Genomic DNA, 27,466 nt, shown 5'->3' on the forward strand with positions numbered 1-27,466 from the left:
GTCTTTATAACCTTGAGATCTATATTGCTGCTAACTTCTAATCTGAATGCGCCACTACATTATAGATGATGTGTTTCATGGAACTCTGCACTTATTCTATTTTTAGAGTTGCTATGAGAAAAAAAAAACTAAATTGTTAGCCATTTGCTGTTGAGCTGCTACCAAGAAGTACAGCCAGCATTTGTTCAAGTGTAAAATGTCATCCAACCTGGCATAGATAAAAACACGTAGTGAGATAAATGAAGGCTGATTGTAGCTTATGAATCTGCCAAGTGTGAGACCTGTACTTATAATGTTTACATTTCTATGGGGAAACCCACAGTCAGATTCTAGGCCTTTGAAACAATCCTGTCTCTTTATCACTGCATTAAGATAACATGACTCTTTTATGAGCAACATTTACTACTTGAAGTGAAACAGTATGAGTCTGCAGCCTTCTGTCAGACGTCAAGCAACTCACCCTAGTCTTTACCGATGCAGGGTTGTGTCTTTGATGCTTTTGAAGTGAAAGAAAATGTGGTATGAGCTAACAACTGGCCTTTAGTGAATAAACACATACCTGTATGCCAATGAAGCCTGCCTGTTGCCCACTTAGAAGGGAATATTCCATTGGGTAGTAGGGCTGTAAAACCACAAAGGTACAGAAGGAACAGATATATAGAAAAATGGCCTGTGCAGACTCGAGCTAGAATGTGATTACTTTCAGGACAGTCTGAATTATTGGCAATGCAATGGTAATTCAATTACTTTGATTTATAATTGCAGACTTGAAGAATCAGTGAGGATTTATTTCATAAGCTCTTAATGTGCATACAGTAATGATTTATGTCAGAGTAACTCCATTAATTCAAAATGATGGGCTAGTCATATACTTAATATGCAGATTTAAACTGCCGCCTTAAATAATTATAGCGCTACACACATTCAAAAACTTTAAAACTTGCAATTATAATTAAGATTGAACACTCACATGGCAGGTTGAACCTTTAGCTTGGTTATTTATGACTGATGAATGTAACCAATGGAAACAAGTCCTTAGTAAAGGTTAAGCATGGAAAAATTACATATGCACTTCATCACATGTCTTGAGATGGCTGAAAGCATAATTAAAAACTGAAACATTAAAAAATAAAAGCACTCTCCACACTCTCGTAGATTTTTTTTCCAACAAGAAATAGACTGCCTGGATTTTCTTTATTCGATAGCAATGTTTTTCTTGAACAATAAGCATCTGGTTGTTGAGATATAAACTAAATCCATTGCAAAACAGTGGTATTGTTGATTTTTGACATTAAATGCTCTATAAATCTCACTTGAGCATGAAGTAAAATGGCTGAATATGTGAGAGATCTGGGAGTCATGTACATGTCTGCCTATGAGGTAAATAAGAACATATGTCCATTATGACTTATGAGAATCGCTATCAATGAGAGAAGGCCATTCATCCCATCTGACCTATTTGGTTGGTAGTAACCAAGGATCTCATTGAGCCATTTTTTTAAACAACCCAGGATAACTACAACAACATCACGACTGTCTAGCTTGTTTGAGACCATTTTGATCTTGTGTAAAAAATGCATTCTGGACTCAGATTTAAGTACACTTAGTTGTAGTTTGCACATGTATCTGCTGGCTCATGTGTAGTTGCTATGCTAAAGATTTGAATAATAAAAAGAGGAAGGTTTACTCTGACTGTGCAACCTACAATTATAGAGGGCTATAATCTCTCAGTTCTGCCCTTTAACTGGGTGAGCAACTGTGGTATCCGTGACAGAGAAGAAACAGTATTCAAACCCACAGGGTTTGTTTTCAGCAGAAAAAATATTTACTGTGTTAAAGAAAGAACCTACAGGCTTATAGCAGCACACATTTTATTATCCTAGAGATTGGTGACAATAGACCATCAGAAAAACAAGATAAAAAGAAGCAGGTCAAAACTGAAGGGAACACAACCATACATTACACAAGGAGATATCTTCTTTAGCACCAAAAATGTGCATAGCCACGTTGTTTTGTAAAGGCGGTGCTGTAAATATCATGCATGTGTTTCTTAGAAGGAACACTGTTCCAGTTTAGGCTATGTGTTGTGAGCATGTAGTTGCAACACATCATGGGAATGAATATTGTTGAGCTCTTGTCCAGAACCAGTGCTGTGGGAGACGGGATTATCTTATGACTTTCTGCACTTATAAAGTCATACACAGTTAAGCAGCCACGGACCGCTGTTTGACCTTACTGATGGGTTGTGTATCTGTGACAATTCTTGTCCCACAAGGCCTCCCAATTTGATGGTTCTGAAATATGCTTTCTTTGTGTCCTTTTATTGCAAAATAACATGTTGATCGGGTGGACTTGTGCTTTCACAGACTCCACCAATGTCTTATATGGTACAGACACGCACGGACACGAGCAGGTACTAACAGTTGCTAAAACTGAATTTTATTCTGAACAAAGACAAATGAAGTGCCAGTCTAATGAGCTTTCCTTTCATCATAAAACATCAAGAGTGGGTGATAAGTGATTTTAATATGCTAACCATTCCCAAGCAAAGGACACCTGTAGTGTTTAACTGTGTTTATTTTATGGAAATAAAAGGTAGTTCATAGTTCGTCACCAAATTGCACATCACAGCAGCCAGCAGCCATATGGCCTTGCAACTCTGGTCAAGCCTGGTCAGTACCTCGATGGGGGACCCTCTGGGATAGCTTAGGTTGTTGCTGGAAGAGGTGTTAGTGGGGTCAGTAGGTGGCGCTCACCCTGTGGTCTGTGTGGGTCCTCCTAATGCCCCAGTATAGTGATGGGGACACTATACTGTAAAATGGCGCCATCCTTCAGATGAGATGTAAAACCGATGTCCTGACTCTGTAGTAAAATCTACAAATCCCAGGGCGTTTCTCGAAAAGAGTAGGGGTGTAACCCCGGTGTCCTGGCCAAATTTCCCATTGGCCCTTACCCATCATGGCCTCCTAATAATCCCCATCTATGAACTGGTCTCATCACTCTGTTCTCCTCCCCACTGAGAGCTGGTGTGTGGTGATTGTACTGGTGCACTATGGCTGCTGTCACATCATCCAGGTGGGGCTGCACACTGGTGGTGGTGGAGGGGAGTCCCCATTACCTGTAAAGTGCTTTGAGTGGAGTGTCCAGAAAAGTACTTTATAGGTGTAAGCAATTACTATTATAATTGAATTTGTATAATATCTATATTATATAATAATAATATCAGCATCACAATCATAACACATGATTGTTAGTTTCCAGGGAGGCTACAGTATGTCAACAAAAATAACACCTTCATGTATTAAGGTTTATAACTGTGGCAATTTCTGGGATGTATTCCACCTACAGAGGTTTACTTCACATCACATTAATAATGCAGTTCAAGTTTAAAAAAACTCCTGGGAACAATGATGCAGCTGATATTTCAGCACCTCATAACAATCTGTTAGCTTGTTTGGCTGCATGCTTTTGTAAACCAAGAAGTGTTTTTTTATACCGGTTTTCAGGATGAAAACGTGGCTGTGCATTACCACTGGAAACTCTGGGGGGGAAATGTTCAAAATATTATATTGATTAAACAGATTGCAAATCAAAAGGCAGTTGCATGTCAGTTGATTTTTTTAAAAATTAACAAATGCATGACAATTTTAGCTGTGCTATATTTCCTAATCAATCCAGGCAGTTCTGTGAAGCCTTCAAGACTGCTTTTAAGAGTTGGATGAATAAGATCCTTCCATCAGTCAGCTATTAACTTCCACACCAAGTAGGGCGAATAGCATAATATTATCTGTACACTTTCTTAGTTCCATCACAATTGGCATTAAATTCTGACAAGCTATGATTTGTAACCGCTTGAAAGATGAAAATACATTTTGACTGCAGCCGTAGAACAGGAGATCGTGATCGTTAATGTTGCTTTTGTTAGCTCCAGAAAAGCAACTTTGTTAGCCACTTCAGCTTGTCACTAAAAATCCCACCAGAGTTCTTTACCTGCTTGATTTATCTGTGAGATCTAATGGCGAATTAGTGTTAACGCCAGTGGGGCAGCGTAAACAGTAGGCTGTGATCTTATCTGTTTGACCTTCGCCTGTCACCATCCAATAACTGGCACCTTGCACCATTCAGCCAGACTGCTGGGGAGCCTGTGCTGATTAATCAGTGCACTGTAGCAGGGGTCACCAAGGCAGTCCTAGACACCATTCTGACCGTTTCCTTCCTACACCCAGAGTTCTACCGGTTGGAAAACATCCGGCACAGGAAGGGCAAGCAAGCTCCTCTGCTAAGTGCAAACCAAACTATAGGGCTGTCTGAGCCCACGGGGGCTGCACTATCAGTTCTGTCCAGCAGACATTGTAGATCAGTGGTTCCCAATCCTGGTCCTGGTGACCCACACACCTATTGGCTTTGGGTACAGCTGAGCCCTCCGTTCCACAATCAAACCTTTCATTGTCTTCATTATCTGATTAATTGGAGCTGTTTGTTCCCTGCTCTTAAACAAGTTGGAGCTTTATACGTTGTGTTCTGCGAGTAAAATAAAATCCCGAACTTGGGAGTAGAAACACCATGCCAGTATCCCACTGAAGTAGTTTCTTAGCTCAAGCGAGGCTTCGGTGACCCAGCAAAGGCGGGCTGGGGTGAACAGCAGCAGGCGTGTGAGTCACCAGGACCAGGACCACTGTTCTGGACCCACGTGGGCCTGTGCCGAATTAGACCTGTTAGCTCGAGTCTTGGCAGGAGACCAGCCAGTCCTCCTGTTACCAGGCCGGGAAACTGCACCACAGAGCCGTGCGTCACGAGAGCAGAGTCACGAGGAGCCCCAAGCCCCCATGGAGGGGATGACAGCAAAGGCTACACCTTGCTCTGGGTACCACTGTCTGACTCAGTGGCTCCACCTTGAGGTCGTCCTGATCAGTGTATTACGGCTTTCACTTTTTTGTGGGGTCTGTGTCTTGTTGTTTCCTTTGTCTGAATTCTCTGAATTTACTAGACTGAACATACTAAATGTAGTGTACTAAACTAAATTTTCTATTTTTCCTCTTTAACTGAAATATCGTTCACTACTAAGCATTTTCAGGTCGATTATTGATTTTTGTTTGCTGCACGTAGAGATCTTAGTCATAAACATGATTCCAATGCAAACCCCCCACTTAAATAAGCAGCCATATTAAAGATGTGATACCAGCAAAGAGGAACTAGTTTCATAAAACATTTCAGTCCCTCAAATATGCATTTTAGCATGCTTTAAGAATGTGTAGTTTTAAGATATCACGTTCAGATTTACAATATATAGAAAGGAGACTATGTCTAGTCAAAATGACCTCTGAACCAATACAACAGTTTAATATTCTATACATTTGGTATGGGATTCAGGCTGGCATTGAGTGACAGGGGTGACCTTTTTACTTATTCTTAAATGTGAATGTCAGATGTGTTCAACCATCATCATTGTCAAACATCGAAACAACATAACCTTGAGTTTCTCTGACAAGAAGTCATGCAGCACAAGTTGTCAAGACATGAAGTCTTATCATTCAAGGGATAAGGAACACTTTTAATCATAGCTCACTAGTGGAAAGATAAACACCCCTTGAGGTTCTTGTTTTTTTGAATGAAAGAAACACAAACCATTTAATCATATTTAAAGAGTTGATGGTTCACATTTTTAAACAGATGACGAATCGATTTAAAAGAGCATGCAGAAGCCAAATTGCATTTGTGTAGGATATAATTTGTTATTGTTTATTTAGGTAAACATGGCTGTGACTCCACTATAATGTAGTATAAGGATTGCACCAAGTCAGTACACAAAATATTGAATATGATTTCAATCATCTGTACATAATAAAGCAAGGCCCTCAGTTTAATTATTTGAAAAGTGCAATATGGATCCCATTGTTATGCTAATAAACCACTTTGTGAGGCTATTAGTGTAAACATCTGGTTTCACGTGGAAACTTTAACAATTACTGTGGAATAAGGTATGAGAACTTTTATCTAAAGTTCTTAAATTGTGTATTTCTGGCAATTTTGCATTATAAGGAAGAGGGGCTCTTTCATTCTAAATAACAAAGTCATCAGTAACACAGTAATCTCTGTAATTTAGTCTACTACAATGAAACCTTAGACTACTGGTCAAAACACTCAGCAGGAAAATTAAATCTTTTCAGATAACCCTGGTGCAGTTTATAAGCTGCGTGCTGTCCCTGACACTAAACTAAAAAAAATCAAAGCATCGTCCATTGCTTGGTGGCGTTGGTTGTATAAGGAAGTGCATTTCACTGATAAATCATGAACGTGTGAACACGCCAACCACAACTGATGCATTTGTGCCCAACAATGGGTACAGTGCCACTAGCACTTAATTCCCATCGCTGTACCGTGCGATATTCAGATTGCATACAGATAATGCCCGCAAAAGTAGTCGAGATCGCAACCCGTGGTGCATGAAGTGCGTCGGTTCGCCTCACCGCACGTTTTTTTTTTCTTTTACCTTTTATTTTACGGGGTTTTCAGCCGGCAGCGTCGACCCGAGCCGAAGCCGTCGCTCAAAAGGCGCCCCCAGCACCAGGCTGGCTGGCTGGCTGGCTGGCATGCAGTCACGCATCCTGATGTGACTCCACACGGCCAGGTGGCGCCGCCTTAAACTGCGAGGGCCAGCGCAGCAGATCTGCCCCGTCTTCATCAGCCAGCAGTGCGCTACGGTACGGCAGCAGGGGTGGCAGAGAGCAGCCGCGCTCGTAGTAGACGTATTCCTGTCCTTACCAGCGGTTTTCCAGCGGCCGGCGGGGGAGGAAGAACAGAGAAATCAAGGCTGCAGCAAACAATTAATCAACATGGGCATCCGAAAGAAATCTAGCAAGAACCCGCCTGTCTTGAGCCACGACTTTGTTATCCAGAACCATGCAGACATCGTTTCCTGTGTTGCTATGTTGTTTCTGCTCGGGTTGATGTTTGAGGTAGGAAAATGCGATTTATTTTTTTTGCTATTTTAGGTCTTGGACTTCATCGCGGCTTCTTCTTCTTATTTTATTGTGTCGAGGGGGGAAATGAGATCCTTGAGATTGATTGAAAGATACTTCAGATAACTGAGCCTCTGCGATACGAGGATAGACGGTCACACTACTTCCTCGACAAAATGAATAAAAGTTTTTAGAGGCCCTTTTGCGTGTTTATTTCTCACCCCTTTTTTACTGGCACATTGAGTTTGTTTGTATCGTGTACACGAAGCTTAAAATAGTAGCAAATAAGGGTGACAGCAGATGATAAGCGAGTTAGTAAAGACATACTCTTAATTTCGACCGAACTTTTTATTAAAAGAAAACGCAAGAACAAAAACAACGAAAATAATTGCCTGTAGTGATCTGCAGTTCAGGTTATAGAATTTATTGAGGTGTAATCATGTGGTCGTAATGATAATGGTGCATCTCTGAACTCGCCGTTTTTTGTGAGATTTAAGTGTTACGTGGCATTCACTCAGTGACTGGTAACTATCTGGCAATCCCTGATCTTAAAAAAAAATGGATGTCCAAAGGCAGCGTAAACTGCCGAAACATAAAAATGCGTTTCCGAGCTCAAGATGAACACTTGGAGCGCAATGCAAGACGATTAATTTGCTAGATTAAGTATTAAAACAACCAGAGCCGTACGCTGAACATTAAATTTTTTTCCTTGAGTGCGAAGCGGTGCACCTTGGGAGATGAAGTCCTTCCTGGGAGTGTTTTTTTTTCCTCCCTGGGAAGCGGGACACCTTGCAGGTCAGCGTTAACAGGACTACAGCTCCCAGCGCTCTGTGCGCTCAAGGCGCTCGGCTTGAGCGAAACACGTTTTAGTAAGGTGACGTGTACAGTGCTGTTGAATGTGAACTCAGGCGCGCTGGGTTGTCTGGATTGTGCCGTCTGCTCCCAAGATGAACAGGAACGCTGTATTACTGCTAGAATAAATGCAGATGATTGCCATTTTATATACTTCCGCTTGCGTTTGACTGTTTGGTCATCATTAAATGTTTTTGTTGTTAAACAGCTGACTATTCACACTCGTTAGTCGACTGTCAAGTTAAATCACTGCAGTGTTGGCCACTGGTCCAGATGTATTTTTTTTTAGCAGTGCTTTGGCGAATAGTGGTGTGGTTGGTTGGGTTCAGTTACACTCCCCAAAACCTAGTCTTACTCCGCATAATGTAGCGCAAGCTTAATTACAAAGAAATCGTGGATAAAGGGATTTCTTTTTTCCTCTTTTGCTACAGGTTACTTCCAAAGTGGCTGTTTTGTTCATTACCGTCCAGTATAATGTTACTATTTCAGTAAATGGTAAGTGTCTTTCTCCACAACTTGCCGTTCCTGTATGTGTTACAGCAATAGTGTTTTGAGGACGTTTCATTCCATAACTTCACCTGACCACCATTGTCGTTTTGTAAGAAGCTCAGCTACAAGTGCCCAGAGATGACACATTTAACTATCCATTTCGTTGCTTTTTTGTGTGTGATATATTTTCACTCCACTTCGGCACTTTCATGTTACTAATTTTTGTTTGTACTATCCACGGAGGTGTTAGCTGAACTTTAACTTCCACAGAACTATGTGGAAGAAACACAGAGAGAGACGACAAGCCTTTAGAGACAAACCTTTCATTTTGTATTACATTTGTAATTTTTCTGTCTCGGTGGGATAACCAACTGGGTGTACATCCGGACATTTTTCCTGCTTCCTCAGCCCATTGTGCTGTGAGACGGGAATGGAATTTTACCTCAAGTGTGCTATTATCTGAAGATCAGTGATCAGTCCCCAGTAAACAATGCTATGCTTTGCATTGATTTGTTTATTGTGCATTGAGTTCTTGCCAAAATGCTTTTACAAATTCTTCAGGTATTGAATCTCCTTAATTTTAGAACCTGGCACCGTTCTCTCAGAACCTGGGTGTGTTGAGTTGATTTTGATTTGACTAAATTAAAATCAAGTTGGCGGGACATTCCTTGTGATGTCAGAAATATAAAAATATCACATTTACTACCCCCAGACTGTCTTGAAATGACTTTGCATTTATCAGAAGACCAGTATAAAGGATGCAAATTAGAGGGGGCCATTCAGCCTATCTCACTGATTTTGTAGTTTAATCGCCAAGTGAAAATAAACTTTGTCCTGTGTTAAAAGTACCCAGAGCTTGGGTCTCACCACTGAAGCCTGTTCCAAATACCCATCACTCTTTTTGTAAAAAACAGTTTCTGCCCTAACGGAGTATCCTTTTGCTTTCCTATGGTGGAAACTACATCCTTGTTTCGCTGCTGGGTATGAAGTAGTCCCCTGAGTTCTCCCTGTCGACTCTTCTCGGGATCTTGTATATTTGAATCAAATTGCTCACGCTAACTGAGCCAAATCTGATTTTGAAAGGATTGGACTCCCTTAACTGCTTGTATATTGACAGGCAACAATATCCTTGTGGTTGTGCTTGATAAGTGCTAAGCTTTCTGAAGCTGCATCTTGATTGTTGTGCTTACAGGGGTTTCTGGCAGCCCTTATATCTGGCTGTTATCACTTATGCTGCTGGACAATTTACTGAAGCATTTGGTGTGTGCCACCACCCCACAGTCTTCCAGTTACAAGTCCAAGGCTCTTAACCATTCCTTCACGGTGCTGTTCGATAGTGCTTTGAACTTTAGCACCCACCTCACAACTGCCTGTAATGATCTGTAGATGACTATCCGTAACGGGAAAAGTGCACACCTAAAGCCTGCACTCATCAGGATCTTTGTGCTAGAGGCTGTCCACAGTAAAATCAGACTGCTGTACTCTGGAGATATGGGGGGTGGGAGGGGATACCACATATGGAGATGTTTTTTCTTAGTGAAGCGTGTTTTGACTCTGAACTGGGAACGGCTGAGCTCTAAACACTTCCTGTGTGTTGCAAGCGCTTGTTTCAGTTCCTAATTTCTGTTCTGATTTTGAAATTGCTTGAAGTATTTAATGATTCTGCAATACTTCAAAGCTCATATTTATTTACATTTAACTAAACTGAAGTTTCTTGAGTTCAAAAAGTTGTTCTCTTAAATGAAAACATCTTTTGTTTCAAGTTAATAGCAATACTTGATGGTTTCTTACATCTTATAGAGTTTGTACCAAAACAGTATAATGGAGGTGCTGCCTGGATCTTCTCCGTTTTAAATTCCCATGAGAGCGAGCTGTCTTGTCTGTGGTTGAACTTTTGTCCTCCCTTGACTGCTCAGCTTTGTTCCCTTCATTTCTAAAAGGTGACCTTTTCTTGTAGTGTTTTTTTTTATACAATCAAAACGACTGTGTTGAAAATGTAATTTGTAATTTGTTTCTAAAACGACCTTCAACATCTCAAAATGTTGGGTTTCAAATGAGAGAGCTGTCTATATATTTCATGAAGTGGACCGCCACTGGGTTTTAAAATGAACTGTTGTTTTCTAGAAGGTCCTGAGGAAACCACGGTGAACTATTTTCATCATGGACTCAAGGATTTGGCCACCGTTTTCTTCTACATGCTGGTGGCGATTATCATGCATGCCATCATCCAGGAATATGTTCTGGATGTAAGTATGGAAAGCCACACTTCCGATTTTTAAAGTTTCCTAGTTAGTTAGATGTGCAGCCCTTGTTAGTAAACAGTAATGACCAGTGATGCCTTTATTTCTGTGTTTTTTTTAATTGGGATTTTACTTCTGCATTTTTTAAACATCTGGTCATATCGTGGTTATGCAGTCAAGAATGTTTGCATTTGTTTAGTTTTAAAAAAAAAACTGGGGAGGAGAATTTTGGACCATTTTTCTATTTTCCTCAATCTGAAGTTTCAAAGTGAAGAACCAATAAAAATAAAATGGGTACAGTCCTGCGATATAGGATAATATTTTGTATTTGGAAGCATGATGAGCGCAAGCTGTATTTGAAGTGCCAGCAACCTGAGAGGAAGCATTTCTCATAGTCACATGTTTTTTAAATCTCGGGAAAATAGGAAATGTGCAATTGAAGGAGGTAATATATGAAATTGTATATAACAGTAGTTTAAATGAAGCAATTCTTATTCTATATAAAGTATTGTAAAATATCTAATATTTTATATTAGATGTTGTTGTGAAGGCTTGTCTGTTGTCGCCTAGAAAATCAACAGGAAGATGCATTTTTCCAAAACGAAGCACAGCAAGTTCAATGAATCTGGGCAGCTCAGTGCCTTCTACTTGTTCTCCTGTGTTTGGGGAGCGAGCATCATCATGTCGGTGAGTGCGTCAAAAATCTGTGTCAGTCCGAATTGTGTGCAGCTTGGGAACAAAAACTTAACAGAACCAGAAGTGCACAAATAGGTGATTTTATGAATGTGGGGATCAACATCCTTCAGTTTCTTTTGCTTCTAGTGGTGCATCACCGGTTGAGAAACAGCTCCACTTCAACATGACAGATGGAACAGAGGGCTGGGATCATGCACACTGTTCCTCTGGAACATGCTGGCTCCGGTGTTTGACAGCAGAGCTTGCAGGGATGGGGGGAAGTGATGAGACTCTCACAAGCTGGCATTTATCTGGCATTGTCCTTGTCCACACTTGCTCTTGCCCGCTCTGGGCAGCCCTCTGCCTGTTGCACACTGCTGCCCAGCCTGAGCTCTGGGAATCCACGTGCACGGTCAGGAGTCCCCGCGAATGGTTTTGTTTGAAAATATGAAAATAAACATTTCATGGTTTGTGTTGGCAAAAATAATAATTTTAACAGCCAGAATGAACTGAACTTTCTTGATGTTTGCACTGGTGGCTTTTAAAGCCAGTGCAAGGTGGAATACATTTCTTGTCTTGCCTTCAGCTTGACTTTCAGGAACCATCACCAGTCAGCCTGGCCTTTTTCTGACTTGGCGTAACAATTGAAGTAACAGGTAGCTTGAACAGAATATTTGCAAGTTTTTTTTCTACTCAAAAGTCTGGCGTTTTATTTTACTTACGGAATAGTTAAAAGGCCATCTCCCAACAGGTTTAAAAGCTAGGAGCAGTGAAACGAACCGTCTGATTAAGTCGGTTAAGGGTTTAATTGTTTAACCAAGAGCTTAGCTAGAATAAAACCCTGCAAGTTTGTGGCCCTTTATCATCAGAGTTGTCTTGGGGAATAAAGACCAGCTAACCAAAATGTTAAGCAGGAGAAATCTTTTCAGGACCTCTGTTCTTCTTGAGACAATTTTTTTATTTTTGTTTTGATCAGGAAAATATTTTGGCTGACCCTGCCAGTTTATGGGAAGGATATCCCCACCGCTTAATGCAGTAAGTAGGACCTTAATTAATTTGATATACAAAAAAAACTTGGAATACTTGCCCTGTAAGGGTCTTGTTAATATCCTATCTGTGTGTTTAAGTAAATGTCTCGGTTAGATCATCAATGCATGTTAAAGGAATTCCGCCATACTTTAATTATGGATTTGGCAGACTTGTTTAATGGCCACATGTAAGTGCTAGAGCAAGAAAAGAGGAGTGCATTTTTAATCAAAGGGCGCTTTCCCAATGTTTGGCCATTTGATGTGAGTTAACAGTAGTGTGAGTCACTGGAAGCCATATATGAAACCTGCAAAAGCTATATAATCAAACTAAATGACCAGAGATCGCTTTGCATGACAGTTCTGTGCTCCAGATGTCCCTCATAAATGTCCCTACAAAACATCTCCGCTTTCCATATGTATTTCCAAATATGTAATGCTCTTAATCAATTATTTGAGATAGATGCTAAATAAACCAAAGATAAAGGAAGAGCCCAGTACGTGTCCTCCTTGATGGGGGAAAAACTGTTCTCTATACAAGTCTATATATGAGTGTGTTTTTGGAAAAAGTGCCTTATTCTAACCGTTCTGGTCTGTGTGAAGCTGCAAGTGAAGGACATGCAAATGTGAAATCACCTTCACAGAAACATGACCTGAACGTCAACTGAAACAAAAGGTTTGTAAGAAAACCACAGTTCAGATCAAACAGGAAGGAACAGGTGTGAAAACACCTCAGCCTAAAGCATACAGATGTGATAAATTCTAAAGTTTTAGTAGTTTCTGGAATAAATTACGGGGATGCAAAAATAAATGGCAGCCAGGAAGTCATGAGAAGTGAGGCAGGAGCAGATCTTAGGACCTACAGGGACTGATTTGAGGTTTGGGGTGACAGTGGAAGTTGCTTCATCCACTATCATCCTCTTCATTGCTCATTGCGCTGTGGTGGGTTTTCTAATTAGTTTTTTTTCCCATGTGATCCATTCTCTGTCTTCAGATTCCAGATGAAGTTTTTTTACATCTGTCAGCTGGGATATTGGTTGCATGCTTTCCCAGAGCTGTATTTCCAGAAAACCAAAAAGGTAAGTATGCATCGTTTTTAGGCTCAAGGGCTCCTCTGCCTGACGTTTTCTGGGGGCCGATCCATCTCAGGTTGGGAAGAACTATTACCGCTTGGAACTGTGGCTTCCGGTTTTTATTCTTGACGGTGACGGTTGGTGTTGTTGAGGTATTGCCCCTGCACGTTGGAAACATTCCTCCACACCGCTAACCTGCTTTGCTTGTTCACGATTTATTTCTGTGACTGACAGTCTTCTAGCAATTTGATAACACTATTCTGTTTACCTTTTCACATTGCAGGAGGATATTCCACGCCAGGTGGTGTACATTAGCCTCTACCTGGTCCACATCGCGGGCGCATATCTCCTCTCGTGAGTACCTGTGAAGAGTGATGTTGACCAAGTCCAGGAGGGGGGCTAGGCCAGCACAGGTGGGCTAATCTCAGGTGTGTCTGTCCCCACAGCTTGAATCGCCTGGGCCTGGTCCTGTTGGTGCTGCACTACTTCGTGGAGCTCCTGTTCCACATGTCCCGCCTCGTGTACTTCAGCAATGAGAACAGGCAGACTGGGTAAGCAGCCAAGCGTGTCCCTGCGGGGAAAGGGTACGTCGAGCTCCGGAGCCTAGACAGGCTGCGTCACTGTACAACAGGGTGTATTGAAGTGTGTAGGAATGCTGACCTCTAGCAATCAGGCTAAATGTGTGTGAGGAGTGGACATAGATTCATCGTTCAGGTTTGCCTTTGATGTGTCTTGCAAGAAGTGACAATGCTCCACATTATTAAATGCTGGTTATGAGCAAGCAATAATGAGCCTAACACGTGAATCCGTTCAAGGAGAATCCTAGAAGGGCATACTTTTCCCTCCGAGATGTTAGCTTTCTTCTGTAAGTTAATTTTGTCGCCTCACTGCGTAGAAATGGACGGTGTCTTTCCAGACAGGGTGCATTAATGTCCGCACGCTTTTTCTGTGCGCTTCTGCTGCGGGCAGGCAGCAGGCCTGAGGAGCTGGTCCTGGAGTGGCTGTGCTCAGGACAGCTCCCGCCTCTGCCTCGCCCGTGGGGTGACGTCTCCGTGCGCATTGCAGGTTCACGGTGTGGGCTGTTCTCTTCGTCCTCGGCCGGCTGCTTACGCTGTCTCTGTCGGTGCTGGCGGTGGGGTTCGGCCTGGCGGGCGCCGAGCAGCAGGGCCTGGACATCGCCGAGGGGAACTTCAATGTTCTGTTTGTCAGGTAAACCTATGGAAAACAATTTTTTGCCTCTTAAAGGAAAGAAAAACACTTTAAAAGTGTTTTAGAGGATTTTAGGAATGTTTTGCTTTTTTGTGAGGGAGTGTCCTGAAGTTTATTAAAAATATATGGACATTTATGCAAAGGCTGGTCTCATTTGGACTATTTTTCATTTTTTTTCCTAAACTGTTTAAGTTCTCTGTAAATGCAAGATCTCCTGAGGGGGGAAGCTCGTAGTTGTGGGTTCTAAGAGGGCTAGGGCAAGGACCAAGAACTGGGAGGTTACCAGTATAGACACCACAAAGCAGCAGTGTGGAGGAGTGGTCATGGTTCTGGCCTCGTCAGCTGGAAGGCTGTTGAGTCACATTCCTGGTGAGCCACTGCTGTGTGCTTGAGCAATATATTTCATCTGGATTGGTCCTGTAAAATATCCAGCTGTATAGACAGTATGTGTGCAAACATAAGTTGCTTTAGATAAAAACGTCCTCTGAATTAGTAGCTCAGGTATGAAGTAGTGTTGGGCCTTTTGGTATCCATTAAATTTGGTAGCAATAAACATGCCCACTGAGATTTTTAGCTGTAGGAGTATGTAGATGATGGAGGCCGATATGAAAATAACTTGACAATAGGTGAGTTTGGTAGAAAGGAAAGAGTGGAAAGAATCTCACCACATGCAAGAGAAAGTTCTTTACAGTGGTTCAGCGGGGGGGAGGGTAGAAGGATTTTTATTTTTCTGATCAGTGTTATTTGCTGTCCGTGTTGACTGCTGGGAGCACGACTGGTGGCGTTGGCGGATGGCGTCATTTTGAAACCACAAGTAAAAGCATAACATTGGGAGGGAGCGGCCTTTGGAGGTTCTTGTCATTAAGCTCTGCTAGTGGCTCTGGGCCAGCCATCGCAGGATTGAGTCAGGGTCGTGTCGGTAACCGCCTGCAGACTGCAGAGGGCCGGTGAGATAGTGTGGCTATTAGCTGAGGCCAGTCTTCGCCTCTCTTGAGTCTCGGAGAAGCAGAGGCTTCGGCTCCGTGAAGCTTGCAGTGATGCCGGTGGGAGGAGTGACCCTCTCCTCATCGGCGCTGAGTCTCCGGTGGGGCTGTGGAGATTGTAATCGGGCAGGGTGACAGGTGGGTGTGTTGAAGGAACGTGTGCTGCAAGGGACCTGTGGTATAGTGGTCTTAACTGTGAAAACAACTCTTAGACAAATAGTCAGCTTGAACATTCCAATTGGTGGGATTGTTGTTCTAGTGGGAATGGAAATGAATGGATACGCAATAAGCTTCGATACATCTATTCATGATCAGTTCACCTGTCCTGGTGAGGATTGGAGTGTCTGTGAAGGTATTAAGCTGATTTTAACCCCACTAGATCACACTAGATGAATGCAAATTACTGAAACATTCTGTCAGCAAATGTATTGGTGTGTATTGAAGCATGGCTGGCAACATAACTGTGACATTGGTATTTCTGTTAACTTATTATAACACTTTAAAACTATTTTATTAAAGTATTTCCTTACTATTTGCATCTTTTTTTTTGAGGTATTGAATAATTAACATGCCTTTTAATTATGCTATTTAATCATCAATGCTTTATGCACTTTGCAGTTGTGGAGACTGGATCCCTTTGATTAATATTCACAGATGCAAGACACTGGGGTTGTGCTTTGTATGATGTGCTGCCCACCAGCGTAAGATCCTTTATTAAAGTGGAGGGTGTCTTTCTGCTGCAGGATCACCGTGCTGGCTGCGATCTGTCTGACCCAGGCGTTCATGATGTGGAAATTCATCAACTTCCAGCTGCGGAGGTGGAGAGAGCGTGCCCAGGCTCAGGCAGTGAAGAAGAAGGCGGCTCCTGCTAAAAGCAGGTCATCTAAAAAAGACAAAGGTCAGTGGCCCAGGCGACCTCGTAAAGCAGCTGCTGACTGCGAGCCGGTTACTGGTGTTGGTGGGGGACTGGGAGGAGCGAAGCAGCTTGCTTCCTTGCGTCCTGCAGAGCAGAGCAGACCAGTGGAAAAAGTCCATCCCTCGTGAGCACCGGTTGCTCAAAAAGCCAAATGCAACTCTTGTCGGGCCGAGAAAAACTGAGGAACTTTTCTTTCACTCAGTAGGCAGTTCACTTTGCTTTTCTAGTCATAAGGGAAAAAGTGGGCTGTGTTGCAGACGGTATAGAATTGAGTAAAGAATGTGTTATGTCCTAGATAAATATTTCTCAGGGTCCCAGCTCGTCTCGGGTTTTCCTGAACAATATTGAGAGAGATTTGATACGCCAGTGCGATGAAGAACACAAATAAACGTGTCGGGACTCAGTGACCATTTATGACCGAGGTACAGCCTTTCACACTTTCTGTTGCCTGACCACAAAAATGCAACTGGGGTTACAGAAGCGGTTTGAAATGTTATGGTCAAGGCTTTTTCTGGGCGCCTGTCGGTTAAAATATTTGATTTCCTTGACCTGAAGAAATGTTTTTGGCTTGCTTTTCAGCTAACGGTGTGAACGGGGCACTTACTCCCAATGGAGCAGAGTCTTCTAGAGTTAAGAAAGAGAAGTCATCGTAATAAAGACGCAGAGCCTCCACCAATGAGCCAGCACCTCCCCCAGTCCTCTGCATTCCAGAATCCGCCCCTTACTCGAGGAACACGTTTTGTTCTTTATTCTGTCAAATGGGAAGTATAATTTACTGCAAGGTCTCAAAGCAAATAAGCAGGGCACGTGCTTGGTCACAATCAATGTTAGAAAGCATCAATTTGCAACCTAAAACTGTATGAAAGCTCAAAATCCACAAAGATATGAAAGTGCCTAATAGATACATGCTGGAAATTTAGGTGTATTAGAAATTCTCCACATTGGCACATGTGAGACCGTGCTGTGGGAAACTGTTGTTTTTACCATCCGTTGTGTATGGTTCTCACACAGAGTTGGCTTTGATCAGGTCTTGCAAAATCGTTTTAAAAGATCCCCTTCTCCTGCTGCAAATCCTGGTGTCCTCCTCGCTGTTCTCAAAGTTAGGAGTTTGTTATTGGTGATTAAGGAACAGTATTCTGAAATAACCCATTTCAATGTTCAGGAAATTAACGGCATTTCAGTACAGGGTATCTGGGGAGCCTTTACAGACATCTGGATGCCAACATGACTGATTTTACACAGGATGAGACTTCAGTGCAAATGGATATACAATACTGAGGTTATATTTTTAACAAACCCTCAGTCTTGGAAAAGCAACCACTTAACCTATAAAAAAAGATGTCTTAATCTTCTTGCTTTTAATGCAACTAGAAATGACCAAAACATTGTTTCACTTTTTTCATTGGTTCTAGTCGTCTTGTTCTTGTAATTTAGCTTCAGACATGATCCCTCTTATCGAAGACCTTAAGAGCAAGTCGCGGCAGGGTAATATTTTGGCAGTATTGAGTAGGAGACCAGCACCTGTGGTTGTCAAGCCAGTCTTTTCACTATGCCAAATGTGGCTGAAGCTAATGTTTCCATTCCAAACCCTGTCAAGTGTACTTAGTTATTTTTTAACACAACCAATTAGTCTGCTTTGGGTTTGAATATTGCAAATCTTCTTCTCAGGAATGTGGTCTTTGTGCGCTTCTGTGGACCTGACTAAAAGCTGACCCAAAGGGATCAGCTGAGTTTTGTACCCAAAACGACCTTGGTAGTTCAATATTGAAACTACATTGTAGCATTTAAAACCAAGGTGTTTCATTCATTGATTTTTTTTTGCACAGGAGGATATATAATATATGCGTGTGGTGTCAAAATTGTCAGCTTCTTGTTGTGTGTAAATAAATTTTATTCCATACCTTTTGGTAAAAAAAATAGGATTGGGAAAGGCTTTCATCTTAATTACTGGCGTTTTCACTTCTTGTCCTGTCCTGTCCTGTCTTGACGGTGTTAACTGACGATTTGAAATGGTGGTAAGCACTATCAGTTCTGTGGGATGTGTTCAGAGTGGATTGCTGGGAAGGAGTTAACATGAAATTTTGGGAGTTAACACCGAAACAGAGCCAAGAGCTTTCTTTTTTCCACCCCATAGTGTCTTTGTCTCCGATTTGAAAATTGTGATCATAAAACGGGTTACAAAAGAAATAAATATACATCATTCTTTTGTTTCTAGGATGCATTTACTTATTCAATCAAAGGGTAATTCTATATGAGAACTGAGACATTAATTGCCATTGATTCAAGGCCAGTGAAAGGATTTATTTAGACATGAAATCAAGTTCTGCGAAGTGACAATTGCGAGAAGTTAAACTGCATTATTAATGGAAATGACAGGTGATTTCCGATTCCTCTCCATGACCTTTTCAAGCCATCTTGCATACAACATACAAGCCTAGGTTTTTAAAAGGGAAACAGAATACTGTGCTGTTTTTTTTTAAATATGTGCATATAAATACACTGATTAAAATCAAATCTTTTACTTATATACCTGGAAAACATATTTTTTAGATAAAGATCTATATTTATACAACTTTGAAGACAGCTGTTTCTTTCTATATAAGTGAAAGTGTTTGAAAAAGAAATTAAGATGTTTTAATAATGACCAAGTTTTTCCATTTTTTTTTTTTTCAATCGTCAGATTTGTATGCCTATGTAACTTTACACCTTGTATGAAAACTATGGTTATGGCTTCAATGGTTATAATTAAACTGACAGAGGTTTCTTGTGTGTTACAGGATTCAGTAAGTTAAGCCTCTTGTTAGGTCTTGTGTGGAAATGGTCTGAAATAAAGGAAAAGGCTGGGATGCAGATTGTCTTTCATTATTTGCGGTCTATAAACCTAGAAAATGCCTGAAATGACAGGAATGCAAGAATTTGTAGCTCACAGCTGTCTGAGAGATTAAAACTCTTGTATACTTATTTAATATAAATATTCTGACCTAAAATAAGAAAAGAAATGCTATATGTAACCCGAGTGTCTACTCAGGTTACATATGTCACCTTAAAATCATAGTGACCTGGAAAGACCAGTTTTCAGAATTGTACCCTGTGTTGCAGATGCTGTGAGTTCCATCTAGATCTTAAGAGATTTGTTTTTCTGTGATCTCAAATCTATGGTTGTTCTTTGTTCTTGCCAACCACTTAATAATGTTCTGTTATGCGCACAAATGATCCTCATTAAAGAAATGCCAGCTCTGCCTTCAACCATATTGATGGTTCTTGTGCGCAATTCACAATTTCCAGTGCTCTGCAGTCATTCAGACCAAATCTACATATTGTAAATGTGAAACCACTCCTGAACATGTTGAGTTAGGGAAGTGCAAAGCACTAAGTGAAGGGAAGCTTATTTCCACACTTTGCCAGCAGCCATAATGCCCTGTAGCTCAGCGGGTGTGAGCCTGGTCAGGACCTGGATGTGAGACCTCCTGGGAAAGCTGCTGGAAGAGGTGTTAGTGTGGCCAGCAGGGGGTGCTCATCCTGCAGTATGTGTGGATCCTAATGGCCCAGAAAGAAATGTAGAACTGGTCCTGACTATCTGTGGTCATTACAAATCCCAGGGCGTTTCTCAGAAAGAGTAGGGATGTTACCGAAGTATTCTGGCCAAATTTCCCACTGGACTTTACCAATCATGGCCTCCTAATAGTCCCCATCACTCTGTTCTCCTCCCCACTGAGAGCTGGTGTGTGGGGAGTGTACTGGAACACTATGGCTGCTGTTATATCATCCAGGTGGGGCTGCACACTGGTGGTGATGGAGGGGAGTCCCCATTACCTGTAAAGCGTTTTGAGTGGAGTGTCCAGAAAAGCTCTGTATACAGTAAGTGTAAAGGAGTTATTACTAAGAAATAGAAAGGAGAACACCTGAAGAAGGCTCAATAGCCCGAATGTGTTTTTCTTTCTACTTTTCAAGTGTCGAATTAACCTTTAATTTTTCCTTTGACTCCTGAACACGTTTTAAATAATGGTGTCATAAATAATCTAGGATCCCATGAAGTTAGTTAACAATCATCTATTGGGTTGGCAGGGGACAAGTTAATTGAAGTTAATTTCTACTTGTCTTAGTCATGAGAGTGTGGTGATTTTTTGCACTGTTTTAATCGATTGGATGGCTTTGCTGCGCTGAATCAGCTCATTGGTGAGAGTTGACTGGGCACAGATGATGGGGTGATTTCCCAGTTTTTCAGGCTGTCTGGGGTGTTCACAGCTAGCCATTTGCAACGATTGTTGCGGGTCTGTAAGCGATAACCCATAATCTGGGAGTGCACAAGTCAAGACACCTCAGCAAGATCATCCTCATCATCATCTTGCTCCGTCTCTGTCTATGGATTCCACTGTAGGGTCGCTTTGACAGGCAGGTCGTGGTTTGCAGGCCAGAGGAGCACATGCAGTAGATTCCCAGTGCTCATCAAACCAACAGAATGAGGGAGTCTGCGACAGGTCAGCCGGACTTCGATTTGAATGAGTTATTCTCTGATTTTATTTCGACGACAAATTAGAAGTGTAACACACAACTAGTCTAATTTATGGTCCGTAACAGTACCCAGTTCCATTGATTCTGATGGAAAAGTTTCCCGCAAGTAAAATGGACAAGGTTTGCTGTCCCTAACTTCCATAATTTATTTGTTCTTTTGGGGGAAAATTCCCTTATATCCGTCGTTTATTGTGTGTTGTGTGACTTGGTGGTATTGATAAATGACTGATTTTATTCAGACAATTATTACATGGCACTGATGCGGCATTGACTCCTAAACATCACACTTTCATAAGCAATAGGCCATTGGTACAGTCTTTGTGTCCTTATTTAAAGAAACTTCATGGGGGTTGTCTCGAAATAAGGATAAACACACTTTTACTTTTCTAATCCTTTACAATGGCTGGAGGTACATTTAATAAATTAAACACAGAGATGTCACCTTGCTGTGATTGTTCCGCTTAGTCTTACATACAGTAAGACAATGAATATTGGGTGTGAATGAAAATAAAATTAATCGATTAATTTAGGAACTGTCTACGAACTGGAGACTGGAGCCACAGTCGGCGTCACTTAATTTTGTATTTTGCCGAGTTTAAAGGAATATATAACACAACGCCTTTGTCGTATCAATGCTAAAGGCGATGCTGATGACAAATACCTTGAAAACGCGTGCTATTGTCTCAAATGTTTAATCTGATGTGGAACCGATATGGACATCATGTAATGTGGTCTCTGTTCACAAAACAACGCGTTGAACCGAGTGGTGGAGCTGTAGCTCACACTAGCTCCCTCGTGTTACTGCTCGACGCGTATAATATGTCAATAAACCGAGTTCTGGTTTCTGTTTGAGCCTTTTTTTGTTTCGCCTCCTGCCGAGTTGAGGACTTCGTCTGGCTAAAATTCCGGATCCAAAGCAGGCACTGTAGTAAGACGGTTTTCATGGGGGTAACCTACTGCTTAGCGCATGGCCGCTTCTGAATCTGACCCAAATCTCAGTCCTGGCGAGTTGGGGGAGAAAAAAAAATAATCAAAGATTTCGGTCTTACTTAGACGACGGGAGTCGTGCGTTTGTCCGTGCGACAAATATTTCAAAGCAAGGAGGTACCGTGATTTTGCCCTGCATGGACTACTTGACCCACGGCGAGAGGTCCTGCGACCATTTGCTCCCGGGAGGTCCTGTATCGGAAATCGCTGGAAGCCAGGGCTGATCTCGGACCGGAGCTTTGCCAGACAGAGGTATGGTAACGATGCCGGCGGGTTTTCGGACATTTGTGAAATTGGTTGTGTGTTTTGACAGTCGCCGCGTTTATTTATACGTTATGGCACTGGAATATTCCATTCGGGGATAAAAACATGGATTTTGACTGTGCTCTTTAGTATTGCTAGTTTCTCGTTAGAGCCAGAATTCAGATAGATTCTGCAAGGTGCATTGTTATCTCCGCACTAGTTGTCTTTGGATCACAGGATTGCGATGTTTTTATAGATTTAGCGCTGGATAGGATACGGCTATTACCCTTCCAGATCATATTTAATGGTGATTCTCCCACGTATTTTGTTTTCGATAAAACACATGAGCGACTTACAGAAGTGCTTTAATTATAGCGAAACGAAGTCTCCCCTGAGCACCGCGATCAGCCGAAAATGAGGACTTGCTAAAAAACTGACCTACATTGGAACAACCTTCGAGTCCCCAACAAATAAACTAGCATTCTGCAGCTAATTAAACGATCCGTACGTGTTCTTTAAACTGTTAATGCGTGGAGCACGGCAGGTTTAATTAGTTTCTGGTCATCTTTTAAAAGAATTCGGCATTTCCTGCAGGTATTCCCAAACAGAAATGATGTGAAATTGCAAACATTGTTGAACCCACTTGTGATTATCAGAGTTACAGGTTAGAAATTTCCCTCTCTGCGACAGTCATTCTCTTTACTGATTTATGTTACTGGGGTGCCCAGCTGTCACCGATTTCCATAAATTCACCGGTAACGTCTCACTCAGCTGGACCTGAGAGGGCACTCCAGCTCACCGATAAATGGCTTAGAGCACACGGTCACAAAGCTGAAGTTCACAGTTATAACATGTTTCCAGAGGGTTGTGAGAGCCCGAAACGAGCTACCCAGCAATGGTGTCAAAGCTGATCACAGTGGCGTCTTTCAAAAGATCTGATGAGACCCTTGGGTCAGCGGACAACATGCCTCCGAAAGAGCAAGGGTCCGATATCCTTCTGCTGTATTCTAGCTGAAGGAAGAAGTTGCAGTATATTAACATTTCAGATTTCATGTGAAGTTTTTTTTTTGGGCTCAAACTGGATGACGATTGCTTTTTTTTTTGTTTCCCCTTTTATTTTTAAACACGGTGCGTATTTCTGGGGCTTTTTGCCTGAGAAATTCTATTTCGGTTTCGCCAGATCACGAGTCTTCATAGTCGGCAGCCTTCATACTGTACTCCAGACGTCGTCTTAATTTTACTGCCCTGGCCTTCCGCGAAGCTGCACAGTTTTCATTTGGATCTCTTTGGTGCGGGTTTCTGCTGTAAATCTTGCTGCACTTCCTAATTATGTACCTGCAGTTTCTATTGTTGGCTTATACAGTATGTGAAAGCTGCGCTGGTGTGACAAGTTCCCAGACAAATGTAAATATGGGTGTGCTGACTACAGTCAGAGCAGGATGTGTCTCAGTTCATAAACCTGTTTGTTGATTATGTTTTACGTGTCAGTAGTTTATTCGCCACAGTTCTCATCATTTGATGATGTACACCTTTGGCCATCATAGGAAATGTACTGCAAAAGGTCTTTATAGGACCTCTGTTCTCTGGAAGTTGCGATGCTAACTGTTCTTAAGGCAGCCCGTGGACAGGTGTGTACTCTGGCAGGTTTAGGAGATCAATTTGAAATCGGTGCCACTGCCCTCTGAGGGGTCCCACTGGTAAAGGCGCTTGCCTGAGCGCAGGCTGAACTCTGTGATCGCGGGTTCGAGTCTGAGACATGAGCCAGCTGTGGCTGCTGGGCAGTTAGGGTGGGATGAGTTGGCTGGGATTCTCTCGGACCTCACAGATACGTAACCCGTGCAGCCTCCCCAGTGCCTGCAAGCATGTCAGTGAGGGAGGGCTGTTCTTGTCCTCCATCGCTGCCGAACCTCCAGTATGGGGCTGTGTAGTCAGTGGTGTGTGAAATTACAAGTGTCTTGTACTGTAGGTGGGCTCTTGTAGTGTCTGGAAGAGCCTGCCTCCATGTCCTCTTTCTCCCTGGGTCGTGGTGGAGAGCTGAGACATGAAAATCAAAGTGTGTTGCATGATTGTAAGCAAAACAATGTGAAAAGTTAATCATGACAAAATGTCAGCGTTTTACATGACCAAATTTTACAATGCATTTTCTTGAAATCAGGGTTTACATGTAAACTGCTAAACTCCTGTTTTTCTTCCCGTAATGGAATTGACTTCTCCTTTCTAAATTAATAAACTGTTTCTACTCAAACAATGGCATAATCCAAAGTTTAATATTTTTATTTTACTTTCAAGATGGTTATAGAAACCGGTCACAGACAAAGCAGTGTGTTGGCTGTATTAATTCCAGTGTTTTAGTTATAACATTGTAATGTACTGTATTTTTGCTAAGATTCTGGATGAGCTCTGTGTCAAAGGTCCTAATTCTTATAATTGGTTTTACTTTCTTTTTCTCTTTCAGAATGATTTACAATTTTCTTAGAGGGAACTTGTTGTCATTTCCCTCTTTTAAGACAAATTCATTGCCCGGAATGAGGCTGTTGGCTCAGCCAGTAATAAAATTAAGAAGTCCAGTGATTGTTTTCATCTTTATCTTACTACATAAAAAGGAAAGTGTATGAAATATCATAGTTTTAAAGGCAGTGGGGGATGCAAGTCAATTATTTATAGTCAGACTAACTGTGACAGAATTAAAGTTGGACCTTGTCTCTTTATTTTAGTATTGATTGTGCAGTATTGCTCCATTCTCAAACTAAAATGCTTACAGCTTGCTGGTAGATTCCTTTTAGGACCTTCATCTGTTTGCTGTGGTATAAAACCTGGTGCAGTGTTTTTTCACTTAGACCACAGCAAAACTTTTGCAGTGTGTTAGTATGTTTCTTGTACAAAGAAAGCAATGCCTTCATTAATTGTAGTTCCAGTCATGTTATGTCTGCATGCTCATGAAACATATTTGTTACTGGAAAATAAGAAGAATTGTTTAATGTTTTATTTTCAACACCCAGGGTAGTTGATAGATCTGGATGTTTTGTCTTTCTGCAATCCAAGGTTCAGATTGCCCGTGGAGTGTGTAAAAACCGACCGCGGTAAACTGTGTCATAATCTGTACCGATATATGTGGCCACTAATTAAAAAAGTGCAATTTGAGCAGCCAGATCCTGGAACTGAATTTAGCATGTGCTTGTAAATATGACTTTTGGACGTGTAATCTAAAAAGGTAATTAAATCAGTTGACAGCATTTTCTTCATATTTCTTTTCTCACTCCCTCTCGTTTGCCTGGTCTGTTTCCTGTAAACCTGAGGAATCAGAAACCACACACAACCCTGTGGTTTGCTGCCAGAATTGTTTGATGAAGTCACTGAGATTAGTTACTGCAGAAGATAGCCATTTGGTTTGTATTTTTACTGAAGGGGACTAGAAGGGGTCACAACGAGTAAAATATCGTTGCATGAACAGAAACGTAGTTTTTTAACCCTGTTTAGAAAATGCGGGGCTTTACCTAATGCAGGACATTATTTTGAAAGACCATAAAAATAGAGCAACAGAAAATGTAGCTCTGTTCATTTAAGCAGTAAAATGGGACAGCAGAAGAGCAGAGCGAGACCAAAGTTAATATGTGTGAGGCAGAGGCAGAAAGAGAGAAACGGGGGAACTGTGAGGAGACACAAGAAGATGGAAAACTGGAGGACGTCGGTGTGTTCCGACTGCGGATTCGGAAACCTGCTGTTTTATTGCTTCAGAAGCAGCAGGTCAGGTTAAAGGGGAAGAACCAGCCACAACAGAGCGCTGTGGAGTTCCTCGGCATATTGCTTTCTGGACAGTGATCGATATCCCTTTCCTCTGGGAAGGGCGATGCTGCTTACTGACCACAGATAGAATCCAACAACATTTCTAAAGGAATTGTGACATTCTGCATGATGCTGCCCTGAATGTCTCGGGCAGTGATGTTTCGGATCCCAAAACTCACATTTTATGTTGTTCTTCATGTTTTGTGGTGTAATTCATGTTTTTTTTTATGCCACAAAGTACTTCATGTTCAGTGCTTGTTACTACCATCCTGCTTACCGCTGGGCTTTTGGGAAACATACAGCATCAGATTACATAGCAAGAATACACTGCTACTACAAATGTTTTCCTGTTTCCTACCGAAGAGAATTTCCACAATAACATGAATGTTCCCAGCAGGAACAGTATTCTAGTTTTGAATTGGTCAGGAATGTCTGAGCCCTTCGATCACTGGAATGAACTCCTCACCTGCTCCACACGGATCAATGGAATTCTCCAGCTGGTTTACAGTACGTATGTGTTTCCCATCTGTAAGGCCCTTGCCTGGATGTCTTCTTTATGAAGACCTGCCGCACTGGTGCCAGAAAAGGACATCCCATCTCTGTTGCAGTGGTGTTGGCCTCTCTGTCAGGGCTGCTCTTTTCCCCTGATTTTCTTGTGGCAAGGTCCTTTCACTGTCAGAGACTCCGTTTTCAAGAAACCCGTCTTGGTGAAGGGTAATCTGATTTAGGCTTACAAATCAAATCCGGAAATCTGCGTTATTTTTGTTTCGGTCACACTACTGTTCCTTGAAAAGTGTAAAACAGACTCTCCGCAGGCTCACAGATTCCAACTGTAAGCACTGACGGCACAGGTCTGTACTTTAGGACGTTGATTTTACTCACTACTAGACTATTGATTGAAAAATTCCCCTTTGTACTTTAGATCAGATTAAGTTGTAGCTGATATTTATGCGAGTAAAAACACAACGTTGCACAGATTGTGGTTTAACTTTTATGTCTTTTTATATTACTAGAAGCCAGCGTGCTGTGCAGTAGTCAGGGTGTCTTGTGATTTCTGTATAGATCAGACAGTAAATAGGAAAGATGCACTGTGCACTCTCAAGCCTGTTTGGTAGCTAGTAGTTGACTGATCCAAGGATTTTACCCAGCTGTTTCTTGAAGGATAACCGGACATTGGCTTTAGCCACATTATTAAGTACTATTTTAGGCAGGTTCTCTTTTGTTTTTCTTTTTCACTGTGTGTTCAGGCAAACCCTGACAATGAGATTGCAGTAGGGAGAAAACACTTATCGGGATGTTTGACTTCCCTCTGGTTTGAGGGATTATAGCCTTGGCATGTGAATGAGGAAGTCAGAGCCCCTCGTTCTAAACCAAAGGACTGCTGAACTGCTAGTGGCACTGGGCATGACAAGTGGGTGTTGGCATGACTGGTACTAATTGGTGCCTTTAACAGTTCTGATTTCCTGTGTTGCTTTTTTGTACTCAGCTCTTGGTTTCACAAACGGCTTTGCTAAAGCACC

At 41.8% G+C, this 27,466-nt stretch overlaps 2 protein-coding genes across 4 annotated transcripts in view; both read left to right on the forward strand.

Moving 5' to 3' along the window:
* The first annotated feature begins 6,671 nt into the window (after positions 1-6,671).
* tram1 (translocation associated membrane protein 1) lies at positions 6,672-19,271 on the forward strand. 2 transcript variants are annotated; one of them, XM_088642287.1, is made up of 11 exons: positions 6,672-6,956; positions 8,243-8,306; positions 10,428-10,546; positions 11,111-11,227; positions 12,192-12,250; positions 13,235-13,319; positions 13,597-13,667; positions 13,760-13,864; positions 14,379-14,522; positions 16,249-16,403; positions 17,001-19,271. In XM_088642287.1, the coding sequence occupies exons 1-11, from the start codon at positions 6,834-6,836 to the stop codon at positions 17,072-17,074; spliced, it is 1,116 nt and encodes a 371-aa protein (XP_088498413.1). In that variant the 5' UTR covers positions 6,672-6,833; the 3' UTR covers positions 17,075-19,271. The 2 variants fall into 2 exon arrangements, with proteins under 2 accessions (XP_088498413.1, XP_088498412.1); XM_088642286.1 differs by having other exon boundaries at positions 6,673-6,956; positions 10,425-10,546.
* A 2,469-nt stretch (positions 19,272-21,740) lies between these two features.
* ncoa2 (nuclear receptor coactivator 2) overlaps positions 21,741-27,466 on the forward strand; it is a 134,494-nt gene continuing 128,768 nt past the window's right edge. For both annotated transcript variants that reach the window (XM_088642266.1, XM_088642271.1), the window contains exon 1: positions 21,741-22,172. The gene's annotated coding sequence lies outside the window, so the exon portion shown is untranslated. The remainder of the gene's footprint in view (positions 22,173-27,466) is intronic.

Source organism: Lepisosteus platostomus, chromosome 8 (assembly GCF_059453375.1).
Source record: "Lepisosteus platostomus isolate fLepPlt1 chromosome 8, fLepPlt1.hap1, whole genome shotgun sequence".
In the NCBI taxonomy this organism is placed as follows: Eukaryota; Metazoa; Chordata; class Actinopteri; order Semionotiformes; family Lepisosteidae; genus Lepisosteus; species Lepisosteus platostomus.

Bases quoted from the DNA above. Each gene is read 5' to 3' on its own strand.
- tram1 (XM_088642286.1), top strand. From the start codon at position 6,834: ATGGGCATCCGAAAGAAATCTAGCAAGAACCCGCCTGTCTTGAGCCAC. The intron at 8,307-10,424 runs GTAAGTGTCTTT...GTTGTTTTCTAG, and splicing joins TGTTACTATTTCAGTAAATG to AAGGTCCTGAGGAAACCACG. The intron at 10,547-11,110 runs GTAAGTATGGAA...GTTGTCGCCTAG, and splicing joins TCCAGGAATATGTTCTGGAT to AAAATCAACAGGAAGATGCA.